The 15,767-nt window shown below is 52.3% G+C and overlaps 1 protein-coding gene across 14 annotated transcripts in view; it reads right to left on the reverse strand.

Moving 5' to 3' along the window:
* The window catches only part of CUNH19orf44 (chromosome unknown C19orf44 homolog), a 17,082-nt gene extending 1,318 nt beyond the window's left edge, over positions 1-15,764 (reverse strand). For 4 of the 14 annotated variants that reach the window (XM_040629107.1, XM_040629108.1, XM_008706386.2 and 1 more), the window contains exons 1-6: positions 11,860-12,425; positions 10,845-11,610; positions 8,711-9,026; positions 5,388-5,461; positions 4,289-4,691; positions 2,920-3,015 (exon numbers count right to left, since the gene is read on the reverse strand). In XM_040629107.1, the coding sequence (XP_040485041.1) occupies positions 2,920-3,015; positions 4,289-4,691; positions 5,388-5,461; positions 8,711-9,026; positions 10,845-11,610; positions 11,860-11,879 (1,675 nt within the window). In that variant the 5' untranslated portion in view covers positions 11,880-12,425. Of the gene's footprint in view, positions 1-1,355; positions 1,523-2,919; positions 3,016-4,288; positions 4,692-5,387; positions 5,462-8,710; positions 9,027-10,844; positions 11,611-11,859; positions 12,426-12,446; positions 12,606-14,348; positions 14,477-15,668 lie in introns of those variants that run through there. The other 10 variants (XM_040629105.1, XM_040629096.1, XM_040629106.1 and 7 more) reach the window with 6 other exon arrangements.
* Between the last annotated feature and the right edge of the window lie 3 nt (positions 15,765-15,767).

Genomic DNA, 15,767 nt, shown 5'->3' on the forward strand with positions numbered 1-15,767 from the left:
TCCCGGACAGGCGGACAGGAAAAAAGGTGGGATGCCATGTGACAGTGATGTGGAAATGACAGGTGAACCCAGACAGGTGCCTGGCAGAGCACCCCGCAAGGGGCGAGCCCTGACTGGGTCTGAAAGGGAAGCATGACCGTGGCGGGGCCGGCGAAGGGGGGCTTCCAGGGGGGCCCTCAGAGCACATGGGGACTGGGTGCCGCTCCCAGGACACGGGCCCAGCACGGGCAGTGAGGAGCCATGGTGGGCTGTAGGCAGGTGACATGGTCCAACCACGTCAGCTGTATCCCATCAACCAATGTGTAGGACCAACGGAAGTAAAAGGACTCTGGGGGGTGCCGTCCACAGTCCAGAATGGGGGAAACTGTGGAACAACCTGTTTTCTTGAACAAATAAACTACAAGGAGACATCAGAGAGATTGGCGGGGGCAGGGGTTCTGATGAAAAAACAGCAACAAAATGTACAACTTTCATGAGACAAGTAGAACTCTAACGCTGGATATCCAACGGTATCAGGAAAAGCTCGCTTGGCTTCGGTATCATAACGGTATCGTGACTGTATTTTTCCAAAGTCCTTTGTTTTGAGAACTACGCACTGAAGTATTTGTAGATAAAAGGATAGAAATCACCATGCAGAATGGCTCATATAGTATGATGCCATTTCTATAAAGAAATACACATTATTATGGGGCGCCTGGGTGGCACAGCGGTTAAGCGTCTGCCTTCGGCTCAGGGCGTGATCCCGGCGTTATGGGATCGAGCCCCACATCAGGCTCCTCCGCCATGAGCCTGCTTCTTCCTCTCCCACTCCCCCTGCTTGTGTTCCCTCTCTCGCTGGCTGTCTCTATCTCTGTCGAATAAATAAATAAAATCTTTAAAAAAAATACACATTATTAACAACGTTATACCTATTACATTGTAATATATATTCGATAATACACAATTACAATATTGTACATTCTATACATAACAGTTCATGTTTTACATACGGAAAATCTGAAGAACATCGAGCTGGTGATAATTGTCTCTGAAGTTATGGAGGGCTTTATAAATTACCTCTCTCTGAAATCAGATTTTTATAAAATGAGAACAAATTTTTTATAATCAGACAAAAATTAACTTTGGGGAGAGAGAGGTGAGTGTGACGTTTCTGGCGCTTCAGCTCCCAGGACGGCCCGCCCCTAGCAAGGAGGCTGCCTCTGCTCGTCAGAAACAGGCCGTCAGAGCCAGGCTCCTTCCGCTGGGACCGCAGGCGGCTGGGTCCACAGCGTCCCTGCAGCCCGGGCTGTACGCCGTCCCCCTCCATGCGCCGAGGCCCCCGCCCTCTCCCGGGAAGGGCTGTGTGCTGCGGTCACCTGTTTCGTTTCCTCCAGGGTGTGGTAGTGGAACGAGTCTCGGTCCAGGGACTGCAGGAGGGAGCCGTGCAGGTGCCGGCTGGTCTCCACGAACTGCCGCGTCAGGCTCAGCTGCTGCTTCAGCATGTCGTTGAGCGCCAACACGGCCGGGCTGTAAGCTGTCAGGGCTGCACCCGCTCCGTGTCACTCGGCCGCCCGCCTGCCCCCCACCACGGGTGCCCCCCCCCCCGCAGGGGGAGCAGGTCCGCGGCTTTGGGCCCACGTGCTCGGCAGCGCCCCCGTGCAGCCACGTGGGGATGCTTTCTGGAAGGTACCGCCGCCAGAAGTACCAAAGGCCCCACCTATCCCTCCCGGCCGCCTCCACCCTGGAGTGAGTGAGCTGCTTTCTGCCCGCTGGCGTGTGACTCGAGAGTCGCACATGTGGGATGCTCAGCGCCCAGGCAGAGACGCGAGTCTTAACTAGACGTCTGACTGCAGGACGAAGTCTAGTCAATCGGCAGCCCCAGCTGCCCACGGGAACCTTCTTCACACCACTGAATCGGACACTTAGAAATAGCTAAGAGGGTACATCTTACGTTATGTGGGGTTTTTTTTAAAGATTTTATTTATTTGATAGAGACAGCATGAACAGAGAGAGGGAGAAGCAGACTCCCCACTGAGCAAGGAGCCCAGAATCATGACCTGAGTCGAAGGCAGCTGTTTACCCGACTGGGCCACCCAGGTGTCCCACCCATGTACCATGTGTTAAACACATAACATGGTAATTAAGGTAATTAATTATAAAGTAATTAAAAATATAATTAAAAAAATAAAAGTTTCCATTAAATTCAAAATACATTGAAAAATGGAAGTTGTGCAATGGTTCGAAAGGATCACCGGAAGGCTGCGTAACAACACAAGCAAGCTCTGGGGTGCTCGCCAAACGGGAGACGTTTTAGAAAGGAGATAAACAATCCCGTGGTTACAACTAGTGTATGTTAGTATCTTCATCTTCAAAAAAATTGAAAAGGGCAAAAACCTAACAGGTACTAAACGGACGCTTGTTTGTGTCCCTCGAGCTGTCCGTGGCCCCGTGGGGACCTGAGGCAGCCTGGGCTCCCGATGGCAGCTGCTGGGGCCCCTACGCCGCAGGCCAGGCTGGGCCGCCTGGGACCCTGCCACACCCCGGACGCGGCAAGGCACCAAAGCCCGTGGCCGCTGCGCTGGCCGCCACTCAGTACCGGCTGAGTGTCTTTGGGGGGGAAACTACTATGGATTCTGGACACAAGGCACGGGCGGGAACACACAGAAAAAGCCCGGCTGGGGTGGAGGGCTCAGAGTTGTGTTTTTCGCAACTTCCCTGTTTAATCTGACATGGGCGTCGTTTGGCAAGACAGACTGAAGGTTCTCGTACACTCAGTCTGTCGTCCGGGATCCTAGGAACTGTGGCCGTTGCCTGTGGTGCAACAATCTCACCAACAGATTCCCCGAACCCGGCACTAACGTGGGGGCACCCCCCTGCCCCCCCCCCGGTGGCCGTGACTCTGCGCCTTCACCACCAGAACCCGCCAAGCTGGGCTGTTACCTTCTATCGAGTCCGCGCTGACGACGTGACTGGCAATGGGCACAGGGTCCACGTAGGCATTTCCCAGGGCCGGCCCCATGGCCGCCACACCGGCCCCTGTCCCAGGGACAAAGGGGGAGGGGATGAGTGGACAGGATGCGGAGCAATGCCTTTCCTCAGCGGACGGGACGTGAAATAGGCTTCACGAATCAGGTCTTGTCTGAACAGGACAGCGGCCCTTCTTGCTTTGTGAACCTCTTCCCCTTTTAAAATGTCCCCACGCCTGCTTCCATCTTCCCGCTGGCTTCTCCTGGGACAAACCAGCTGCGCCGGCTGCTAACCGCGGCGCCGTGCCCTCCCCACCTCGGCCTTCCATCTGCGGGGCCCCGTGCAGGCTTCGGGTGGGCCCTGGACTCTAATGAGCTGGCTTATTTAGGCTGGGTTTTCCTCTCCTTTCAGTGTCAGGCCTGGTCTAGGAAAAGGGCATCAGCTGTGTTGTATGAAAGCTCCCTTTAAATTTCAAAAAAATACAGAAATGCACACATTTGTCTGCGTTTGACAACCGGCTGTGTTGTCAGGCAGCAGGGGGCCGTGGAGTGGAACCTGGAGGTTTCTGAGTCACAGCACCGGGCTCCCACTGCCTTGAACACCTTCCAGTGATTAGACTTGGCACATTTGCCTCACTTTCCTCCCCGAGAAACAAGAGAATGGCCATGCTAGTGGTGTGCCAGCCCAGGCTCCTCTACGGCTAAGCCCCCCCAAATCAAATCGAACACTGCAGGTGAGAGTTACACCCCCTCGCGCAACCCAGGAATAAGCCCTGGCGACATGGCGGGCTTCCATCTAGACGAGAGAAGAGAGCGGGGGAAGGTTTAAAAGAAAGGGATCTTTCCATTCAGATGGGCCAGGACTGAAGCTGGGGACAAGAGAAACATCTGGAAGGTCACACGGGGCTTGAAGAGAAACGTCAGCCCGGGCTGCTACACTTAAACACGGATGGTGTGAGGGTCCACGCAACCCTGGGCTCCGCAGGACACGGAGCAACATCCCTGGCCTCCACCCACGAAACTGTCACTCGGTCACGACAGCCAGAACTGGCTCCAACCTGGTTGAGGTCCCCCAGGGACAGGATCGCCACAGTTGAGAACCACCGCCTTGGCTGTGGGTCCTGAAACCTTTCGGGGTGTTTTAGAGCTCGGGAAGCAGTGGCAAACACCCAGGGCAGCTGCCCCTCATCCTCGGAAGAGGAAACGTGGCCCCGCGGCCCCCCAGCTGGCTAACAATCATGACCCAAACCTCCAGACCTTGCAGCTCTTCGTTGTGCTCCCAAGGATGCCCACGGCACGCACCCCCAGCGCCTGCACCTCCATTGGGGGACCCACCGGCTTACCCTCTGCCCACTGGTAGGTGAAGGCGGGATCGAGGGTCTGCACGGCCGTCTCCTTCACGATGACTCTCGTAACGCCCCTGACCTGCTTTCTCCAAGGCTCGAGTGTTGGCAGGGACAGGTCTGGCTGCAGGCTTGCAGAGAATTCCGACCTAGTGTCCAGCGTCCTGTCGGGAGACTCCTCAGAATGGGCCCTCGACTCAGATGCGGTTTCAAAATCTTCCGAGTAAGCCAAGCTCACTGTGCTCGCCGTGGGCTCCTGAGACTTCGGCCTCGGGCTGGAAGCCCCCTCAGGCCCGGCGGAGGAGGCCAACGGCTCACTCAGGTGCTCTGAGACCTCACTTCCAGTGGGGGGCCCCGTGGCCTGGGGGCTTCGGCTGGAGGCCTTTTCCCACTGGCCTTCTTTCTAAAATGAAGAATACGGAGGTAACTGGCAAGTGGTTTTGTCCGATCAGCACGCTCGAAATGCCGCTGCGTTGGAATGGGCACCCAGGGGGCCCAGCAGGTGAGGGTCCCCACTGGTCCTACAGTGGCTTTGGGTGGGCTCAGGACTGTGAGCGCAGCTCGTGAGACACTTCAACACGGGGCTGCTGCATTTGAACAGATGGCGTGAGCCTGTGTCGGTGGCATGTGGACGAACTCTGCTAAAAGGTCATTATTCTGTATTATGACAACACGCGTTTGGGAGTGAGGAGGTTACTAATATGGCAAGAATTGCAACGGGGTGCCGGGATGAGTACAGGTCAGCGCGGTGTTGTTACGGGGCAGTTTCAGTGGGACCTGCTTCAATCATCTGCTGTATTAAGTAGCTTTATCCTGTTATCGCCTAAATCAGGATCTCTCCCCCAGGGCACTCCTGACATTTGAAACTCAAACATTCTTTGTGGCGGGGCCATCCTGTGCAGTGCGGGACACTGAGCAGCGTCCCTGGCCGCCACCCTCCCAGATGCCAGCAGCGCCCTCCACCCCAGGCATGACCAACAATGTCTCCAGACATGCCAAGTGTCCCCCGGGGGTTAAGAACCATGGGCCTCAATGAAGCACAATCATTGTAAGCCTTTCCACGTAACCGACAAAGGAAAGTGACGTTGGCGGTACTTACTTCCTGTTCCAAGTCGGAGTTCTCACTGACAGCGGGGGCCAGATCATCAAGGGATAAAAGATTGATTCGAAAATCTGTAATCAAAAATGCAACATAGCAACATTGACTCATTTACTTCCTCCACAGTGTTTACTATTACGTGGTAGTGCTGAGTGCTAAGGACGGGAACGCGGGAAGGGTGCAGTCTCTGTCCTTAATAAGCCAGCACAGGGATCGACACCCTTTTTCTGTAAGTGGTAAATAGTTTCCACTTTGTATCCTAGCCTGTATCACAGTTACTCAGCTTTGTCCTTACGGTGCAAGAACCACCACAGACCATGTGTAAACAAGTGGATGTGGCTGTGTTCCAATAAAACTTTATTTATAAAAACAGACACTGGGCCAGAAGAGTCGATGATGGCAATGCAGTGAAGGATGCGTGGTGACAAGCGCGCTCAAGGTAGGGGGGGTGAGGGCAGGGGGACAACTCAGGCAGACACAAGACTAGACCCGAAGTGTCCTAAGTTCCCATTTAAAGCAAGTTAAGGGGATAGGAGCCTAAAGTGAACCAGCACTGGGCATGCCAAGTGTCCCGTCGCCAGCGGCTGAACACGTGGGTGCTGGAGACTTGGGAGTAGAGAATCCTCTGACAGATTTCTCTGGACCCAACAAATGAGCCCGCACCTGCAGGCGGAGGGGCAGTGAATATCAGCCAACATTGGCAGGAACTCTATTCTGTGGTTCAGTTCAGGCCCTGAAGCACGGGAGGGGGTGGCGTGTGGTGAGAGAGGGAGAGAGAGGGAGAGTGGGAGAATGTGCGCGGCCGCAGGCACAGGAGGGAGCGGGGCCCTCTGTGCAGCAGAGACAGAGCTGGCGGCGAGAGGGCGAGGTCCACACTGTCAGCCCCCCACACCTGCCCATCCTAAACCCCAGAGTGAATCCCCTGTCGCCACAGTCCTGGGGGCTCACCCCTCCCCCGAGCTCTCTGACTCTGTCGGTCACCACAGCTCACACGGGCAGGTAGGCCCAAAGACACAACCCTTTGGAAAAGCCTCTGAACTAGAAGGCATCCCAGCTGGCCCGGAGCAAAGGCACGAGGGTGATTCGGGACTTGAGCACTTTGGAACTGTGTTGGCACTGGCTGAGGAACGATGTCACTGCCACGTCGGCCAACACTTGACACGCACGTGCTTCCTGTGGAGGACCAGCCAGGGCTTCACGTGCATGGTCTCACTAGCGTGGTTCTGCCTCACTTCACAGATGAGGAAACTGAGGCACAGAGAGCCCGAGACTGCACAGTCAGTAAGAAGTGAGGCCAGGACGTCCACCCCAACTACGTCAGACCCTAAACTCAGAATGTACTCACTGCTTCCAGCTTGCCTCTCTCTCTGAGGCTACATTTGGACAAGGGAGAGGCAGGACTGGCCCCCAGGAGAGGCCCCTCCAGGCTGGCCGTGAGGACGGAGAGGCAGTGGGACTGGCAGTATGGACAGACGGCAGAAGGGCAGGGACCTGGGTCTGTCACCTGCCCTGCCAGTCTACGCCCGCTTTCCCATCCACGTGATGAGGCAGGTGACATGGGGCCAGGGGGACAAGGACACCCACCTACCAGCCCTCGGGCCCAAGGATCAGAACCACGATTAGCGAGGTGCCACGTGGCATCCAGAGGATGGCAGCCACTGAGGGGGCCCGAAGGGCTTCTCACACTGGCAGCCTAGAGCCGGTCCCCTGCATTCTCCGACCCTAAAGAGGGCACCTTTGTTGGCCACGTCTCCCCCCTGCCTCGGCAGATCTGCTGCTGCCCCACTGGGGCATTCACACCCGCATTCGTCTGTGATGGGGCTCGGGACACACCACCCCGAAACTTGGCGCCTCGGCCTACTGAATATTTCAGGCTGAAGGAACTTGAGCAACGGCAGGCGCTGTGAGAATTCTCTGCCCTTCTCCCCTGACGCAGCTCATAAGACCCTCACGGGAGAAGTGCCCTCCCTCCACCCGCAGGAAAGGAGCCTCCTCTTTCCGAGACGGAGGGACGCCAACAGGAAGCCCAGCAGGCCTCACTAACTTTGCCCATTTACTACCCTCAGCTCACTGCCTTTTGTCCCATCACGTTCTTGCACCACTTCCCATTCCTCACCAAGCCTAGCGGAAACCGCTCACATACAACTGCTTCTTCGGGTCATTTCCTTATGAAGGCTCCTGTGTCACGTAAAACTTACACTAGATACTCATTTAACATTTATTTAACATCTGTATGCTTTTCTCCTGTGAATCTGTCTTTTGTTGCAGGGCCCCAGCCCGGACCATAGAAAAGCGATTTTTCCTCCCTACCACGGAGTCACGAGCTCCGGGTCACCCAGCGCGCAGGGGCCAGGGCGCTCATGGGCCTGTTTGGTATCATCCTCCTGCCATCACAACACTCAGCGTGTGCTGGTGTCCAGGGGGCCCCCGAGACACAGTTCAACTTGGATCTCATGATGAAGCGCCCCAGACGGAAGACGGGAGTGTTGGTTGGCTGTGCGTCTCTTTCCTTTCTTTTTTCAATATGTGCAATATTAAGATAAAAAAAATAATGTTGGCGTGCCTGGGTGGCACAGTTAAGCATCCGACTCCTAGTTTCAGCTCAGATCATGATCTCAGGGTTGTGGGATTGAGCCCCTATGTGGGGCTCTGTGCTCAGCAGGGAGTCTGCTTGGGACTCTCTCCCTCTGCTCTCGCTCAAATAAATAAATAAAATATTTTCTTAAAAGATAAAGACAGGGACGCCTGGGTGGCTCAGTCGGTTAAGCATCTGCCGTCTGCTCAGGTCATGATCCCAGAGTCCTGGGATCAAGCCCCGCATCGGGCTCCCTGCTCAGTAGGGATATCTGCTTCTCCCTCTGCCTGCCGCTCCCCCTGCTTGTGCTCTCTCTCTCTCTCTCTGACAAATAAATAAAATCTTTAAAAAAATAAAAAAATAAGAGATAAAGACAATGTTGAATAATGCCGAAATAATACAAATGTCTAATTGTGACTGGTTAGAGATTTACTTCCTTTCCCAAATTTAAAAAAGAAAGGAGGCAAATTTCTTTTTCAACAAAAGGAATACGGAGTCGCCCTTCTGCTGTACGTGCCTCTAGGATTTTGTTTTTGGGTTATTGCTCTGGGTCACTGGGTGAAGACATTAGAGAGAGAACAAAAATCTAACTTGGCCCCTCCACCAGGAAAGAAGGTCAGGAAGCACGGGTGCAGCGTGAGCCATGCACTCCGCACGGCAGTGCCCAGTGACCCCTCTCCCAGGGACCCTCCAGGTGGTCTCGCCCTTTCTGCCCAGGGTGACAGCTGGGCACAGGGCCGTGGGTTACCATTCAGGCTGTCATCGGCAGCTTCTGAGAGTGACTCATCGCCAGGCCCAGCCTCACTCCTTCCGGGGGAGGAGAGCTTGCCACGCCGCTCCATCGAGGCTGACTTTGGAGAGGTGCCAGTGATGGAAAGCAGTGCCGTGCGGGCGGCTGTGTCCCCTGAAGTGTGAGTCTGTGGGGAGCGAGCTCTTGAGCCCATGCTGCGAAGGATTCCGTCTGCAGACTGTGAGGCTGGCAGACGTGATGTCCGAAATGACTTTGGGCTGGAAAGTTCCTCACTGGGTAGCGAAAGGATTCTTGGCTGAGTTGGGATCTGATCCTACTTTGGCGGAAATAAATGAAATTAATTACCAAAGAGGTGACCATGAAGTCCTTACCACTGAATAATATGGCCAGAGCAGGGCATGAGGCCAATATCAGGGATCAAATAGTTCTCTTTCTGTGCCCTTTTCTCTTTCTCTCCCCTCATTTCTGGAAGCCAAGCTACAACATTTAAACAAGATAATATTGGGACCAGAAATACTCCACAAATAATCAGAAATATCACTTGGCTTTCAAATAAATTTTGTTTTAATTATACCTTTTTAAAATTAAGGCCCCTCAGGGACACCTGGGTGGCTCAGTTGGTTAGGCGTCTGCCTGGGGATCAGATTGTGATCTCAGGGTCCTGGGATCGAGCCCTGCGTCGGGCTCTGTACACAGCTCAGAGTCTGCTTGAGGATTCTCTCCCTCTGCCCCTCCCCCCACTCATGCTCTCTTTCTCACTCTCTCTCTCTCAAACAAATAAAATCTTTAAAAAAAATAAATAAATAAAATTAATTAATTAATTAAGGCCCCTGAGTACATGATCTATGATAGCCTGGGCCTTCAACAGAATCAGAACGTATATACACGTATTTTTCCCCCTTAAAATGCAGCCTTCCCATCACTTCACACCCACGAAGATGGCTCTAGTCACCAGTGTGAGCTCTGATCGCAAGTGCTGGTGAGGATGTGGAGAAACTGCAACCCTCGTGCACCGCCGGCGGGAGTGCAAAACGGTGCGGCTGCCGTGCGAAGTAGCTTGGCACTGCTTCAGGACGCCACGTGTGGGATTGCTATGGGGCCCAGGAATCCCACTCATAGGGACAGACCCGAAAGAACTGACAACAGCGACTCAGACAGATACGTGAACAGTGCTGTCACGAACAGCCAAATGCCCATCAATGGATGGCGGATGGATAAGAGGTGGTATGTTCACACAATGCAGTCTCACTCGGCCACAGAAAGGAACGAAGCCCTGACACACGCTACGACGTGGATGAACCTCGGAAACGGCGGCCAGTCACAGAAGGCCCCACGTACTGGGTGAGTCCATGTATATGAAAATCCCCGACAGAAAATCCACCGAGACAGAAAGCTGATTAGAGGTTGCCAGGGGCTGGGGGAGGGGGAAGACGAGGAGTGATTATTTAACAGGTATAGGGTCACCTTCGGGGCTGAGGAAAATGTTCTGGAACCAGCCAGAGGTGGTTGCACAACACCACGAATGGACTAAATGGCGCTGAAGGGTTCGTCTTACAAACGTTACTTTTACGTTACCTCAATCTCATCTCAATTGAAAAACAATGGAAGGGCAGCTATGCCACGTTTCCTGTGTGGTGCCAATGACAGGCAGCCGTGGATCGCCACTGGCGAGTAGTCACACAAAGTGTGCTGACCCGAGGTGCACACACTTCCTCCAGATAGCATAACCTGCCTAATACGTCCCAAATCCTGGCACCCACGGAGCAGCCCCAAAATAGGCAGCCGTGATTGGCTGGAGCCCAACCGTCCCTTGTCAAACCCCTTCCTCAGTAGCCCGAGCAAATTGGCTGCTGTCGAGTCTCGAGCCCCGTGACATGAAGAGCAGACTTGAGGCTTCGTTATGAGTAAGCACACGCTGGCGCCTGGGTGGCCCAGTCGGTTGAGCGTCTGACTCTTGGTTTCGGCTCAGGTCATGATCTCAGGGTTGTGGGATCGAGTCCTGCCCCGGGCTCCGCAGTCAGTGGGGAATCTGCTTGGAGATTCTCTCTCCCTCTCTCTCTGCCCCTCCCTCCCTCAAATAAATAAATAAATCTTAAAAAAAAAAAAAGGAATAAGTACATGCCAACCTTACCGAGAATAGTTTGGTCTGTTCTTCCTCACTGACTCTGGGGTCTCTTAAACACTGATTCGTGAAGGTTTCTTTCTCTCTAGAAGATTCTATCAAGCTTCCCAGCAACTCTCTCATTTCCTCCTCATCGCTGTCTGGAGAATCCAGTTTTCTAGTAGGTTTTTTCTCTTTGGGTGTTTGAAAATTCCTCTCTTTTCCAAAACGTGCCTCAGGGAAGGTATTTTCAACGGGTGGTTCCCTCCTCTTTAGAAACCTACTGACCTTCCCATTCTGCGCGCTGCTCTCAGCCACAGGAATTTCACAGGCGTGTTTCTGGAAGGTTTTATCCAGGCTGTGTGAAGAAAGTCCGGCTGTACCCCTGGGGAGGACCGTGTCTGCGCTCCTTGGAAGACTGTCCTCAGAGGTCCTCAGGTCCGAGTCCAGGCCAGACAAATCCATCTGCGCCTTCCGCTTCCTGATCTTGGTTTCTATCTGCTCCAGCTTTGTGAGCACGGCGCTGGCCCTGAGCTTCGAGGCCGGGGCCGGGCGTCTCCCTGAGGACAGCCTGCTCCCGCCCTCCACAACAGCCTTCTCTTTCAGGAGCGAGTGTTTTACACCCATGGTTTGGCTTCCTTTTAGAAATCTGCTATGACCGGGTGCTATTTGGGTAAGACTTCTACCGATTTTCAGGTTTCTGATTTCTTCCATCTTTGAATCTTCTAAGGAAATATCACTAAAATCACCAAAAATATTGCGCACGGGATGGCCGGCTCTTCTTACGGAAGCCATTCTAGGAAGTGAAGAAAGAAAATGTAGAGTAAGAATACCTGACGTTCAGGGGCGCCTGGGCGGCTCAGTCGGTGAAGGGTCTGCCTTCTGCTCTAGGTCAGGATCCCAGGGGCCTGGGATCGAGCCCCGCATCGGGCTCCCTGCTCGGTGAGCCTGCTTCTCCCTCTCCCTGCCGCTCCCCCTGCTTGTGCACTCTCTCTCTCTACTCAGTCAAATAAATAAATAAAAATTAAAAAAAAAAAAAGAATACCTGACGTTCATGTTGTGCATTCAAATCTCTCGATGCCTCCCATTTGAGAGCTCAGATCCCTCCTCGCAGTCTGGCTAGAGCCTTTCCTTCAAGCCCCACGATGACAATGAAAACGTCAACACCCAGTACCGCTAACTGAATTACTGTTCTATGCCAGGACTTCAATGAAACGTGTTAATGTTAAACAGAAGAGCCAGTGCTTCTCCAGCGGTGTGCCCAGCACTCTGCTCAGAGCTCTATTATCTCATTTAATCCTCAGGCGACCCTGACTCAGTTACCATCATCCCCCTTTTAGAGAGGAAATAAAAGCCCCCAAAGGTTAGGTCACTGGTCAAGGTCGCCAATTCGGGTCACCTGGCTGGTGAGCAGCAAAGCCAAATTCAAAGCTCAGGTCTGATTCCAAAGGCCCCCTTCTTCCCCACCGTCCTTCACTGCCTGGCCAGCTACACCGCCACTACTCAAAGAGTCCTGCTCCCGGCTCGCTCCCCAGATCAGGGCTCCTCCTTTACCCGGGTGTCCCCAGCTCTCTCACAAAGAATGGCTCGAACACAATCTGTACATTTAAGGAGTCCCCCAGAAAACCGTACTTTAAGTGCGTAAACTACCGCCCTGGAAGGGTGGAGGGGTTCCGGACAGACACAGCATCCACCAAAATGTCGGCTGAATGTTGTGCGCACATGCTGGTGTACGTTCTTTGGAGGAGAGGGGTCAGTGCTTTCACATATTCTCAGAGTTCCCATGTTCCCCTAAAAGAATAAAAACGACCCACTATAAGATTTCCAAAGGTTTCCAAAAAGTTTAAAATCTTAAAAAGATGGAAAAATAGGGCATGCGTGGGTGTGTCTTTGCTGCGGCCCCTTCAGTAAGGAACGTGGCCGGCAATGAAAGTGGGAAGTGCCGAAACCCCATGACCTGGCGATTCCACGTCTGGGAATTTACCTACAATTACATTCAGATACGCACACAGAGATGCGTGTTCAAGGAATGTCTCAGCAGTACTGTTTATACTTGTCAACAACCTGAACCCATCCATAGAGACCTGGTGCGAGGCAGGAGAGCGCACGCAGCTCAGGGACTACGATGTAGCCGGTGAAAGGAACGAGGGAGACCTGTACGCATAATAACGCCCCCAGCATAATACTCCGTGAGGCAGAAAAGACGAGATGCACAACCATTGCTTGTTTCCATACTGTTTAAATGTTTTAACAAAGCCATGCGTTATTTTATTATAGTTTTTAATTCACTGTGAGACCTGAAAAAGCCTTTTTTCCCATCCCTATCCACTCAGAAAACAAGCTTACTGGGATCGCCAGATTAAATACAGGACACCCAGTGATCTGAATTTACAATAAACAGTAAATAATTTTTAAAACTAAGTATGACCCCCATTTTTTTTTTAAATAGGCTCCATGCTAGAACAGAGCCCAACGTAGGCCTGAACTCACAATTCTGAGACCGAGACCTGAGCTGAAACCAAGAGTCGGATGCTTAACTCACTGAGCCACCCAGGCACCCCTGACCCAAATATTTTTATACTAAAAAGTAGTATGTTCCAAACACTTTCAAACTAAAAAATTATCTGTTGGTTATCTGAAATTCAAATTCAACTGGGTGTCCCATATTTTTTTTTTAAAGATTTTATTTATTTATTTAACAGAGATAGAGACAGCCAGTGAGAGAGGGAACACAAGCAGGGGGAGTGGGAGAAGAAGCAGGCTCTTAGCGGAGGAGCCTGATGTGGGGCTCGATTCCATAACGCCGGTATCACACCCTGAGCGGAAGGCAGACGCTTAAAGACTTCGCCACCCAGGCGCCCCATGGGTGTCCCATATTTTTATTTGTTACATCTGGCAATCCTATGTCTTCTGCACCTTTCAGAGCTGAACTCAAATGTTTTGTGCAAGGAAAAGTATTTAACCCAGCCCTAAGATTCCGTATAAGAGTGAATTAGTTTTCTGGGGCGCCTGGGTGGCTCAGTCGTTAAGCGTCTGCCTTTGGCTCAGGGTATGATCCCAGGGTTCTGGGATCAAGCCCCCCATCAGGCTTCCTGCTCCACTGGGAGCCTGCTTCTTCCTCTCCCACTCCCCCTGCTTGTGTTCCCTCTCTCGCTGGCTGTCTCTCTGTCAAATAAATAAATAAAATCTTCAAAAAAAAAAAAAAGAGTGAATTAGTTTTCTTTTACTCTCTGTTTCTCTGCCTGGTGTGCTTGCCTGCTTGTCCCCATCTTAACCACCTGGGTACTAAGGCCTGCGCTAGGACTAACAGTATTAACTAACCTAGCACAGGCCTGACCCCACGGGTCAGGGAATACAAAACCACACCCAACAGAAACAGTGCAGAATTCCTAGCCTGTGTGACACTGGGCGAGTTACTTAACCACTCTGTGCTTCAGCTTGCTCATCAGTAAAAAGGTGGTAATAACTACAATCCTATGTTCATTGTAGGGCATGGAATAAATAGTAAGATTTAGATAATAATGTTTGGAATACCTGCTTTTAATGGGCTTTTAGCTGGAAGGACGTGGTAAAGAGGAAGCGGATGCCGCTGGCACATCTACAGCTACCTTCATTAATATTTTTGTAACTGAAGCTCAGGAGAGGACTCGGCCCTGGCCATTCTGTGGGTCAGAGGGAAAGCCTGACCGCCAAGCCAAGTTTTCCAGCACCTAGTTCTTCTGAAAGTTTCCCAGGTTTAATCAATGATGGTTAAAGAGGCAAATATTGTGTTATGTCCATTTTACCACAAGCTGATATATTTTTAAAACACACAATTAAAAATAAACCAATGGGCAAAAGATATGAACAGATACTGAAGTAAAAAAAAAAAAAAAAAGATACGAATGGCCAGCAAGCATGAAAAGAGGTTCAATGTCACTAGCCATTAAACAAATGCAAATTGAAACCACCAGATCCCACTTCACAGGCACTAGAATGACTACAATCAAAACTACAGATAACAAGTGTGGGCGAGGATGTGAAAAAACTGGAACCCTCATACACTGTCATGGGGACTGTAAAATGGTACAGGGGCCAATTTGGAAAACAGTCTGGCAGTTCCCACATAGCCCAAGACGATTGAAATGTATGCAAACGTTCATAATAGTATTCATAGCAGACAAGATGTGGAAACAACCCAAAAGTCCATTAACTAGTGAATGGATGAGAACTGAGGTCCATCAGTAAACGAAGTACTATCCAGCAATAAGAAGAGAACAAATACAGATACACACAACAGCATGCATGCATCTCGGACACATCATGCAAAGGGAAAGTAACCAGACGCAAAAAAAACACACACTGTATGATCCCATTCATAAGGATCATCCGGAAAAGGCAAATCTGCACAGTCTCAAAGCACCTCAGTGGCTGCCTGGGCCTGGAAGTGGGAGCCAGGAGGGACTGCAAAGGGCCAGGACGGATATCCTTTGGACAACGGAAAAGTCCTAAAGCTGGATCGTGGTGATGGCCGCACCACTAGGTAAACGTATAAATAAAAGTAACTGAGTTGTACCCGTAAGAGGGGTGAATCATACGATACGTAAATGAATCCTCAGTCAAGTTGTTAAAAATAAGTAAACCTAACTTTGAAAACACTGGCTCCCCTCAGACCATCGGGCCCTTCCCCACCGCCGGGAGCGACCCACTCCCGACCACGCTCCCAAGTGGGCCCCGACCGGCAAACAGGCGTGAGGCGCCGGGCCGCCCTCCCGTCTCCCTCCCAGCCCAGCTTCAGAATGCTCCCCTTTCCCCACAACTCCTCTCCCGAGTTCTGACGCCAAGCCCCGCGGCAGCCCAGCCAACTCTTCCAACCTCCTGCCGGGATGTCCAGCCGCAGAGGCCACCGCGGTGCTTCCGCCAGCCACTGGGGCCAGATGGGACCGTTGCCCCGGCAACAGAGCCAGGGCGGAA

Source organism: Ursus maritimus, unplaced genomic scaffold (assembly GCF_017311325.1).
Source record: "Ursus maritimus isolate PB19 unplaced genomic scaffold, ASM1731132v1 scaffold_14, whole genome shotgun sequence".
Taxonomy (NCBI): domain Eukaryota; kingdom Metazoa; phylum Chordata; class Mammalia; order Carnivora; family Ursidae; genus Ursus; species Ursus maritimus.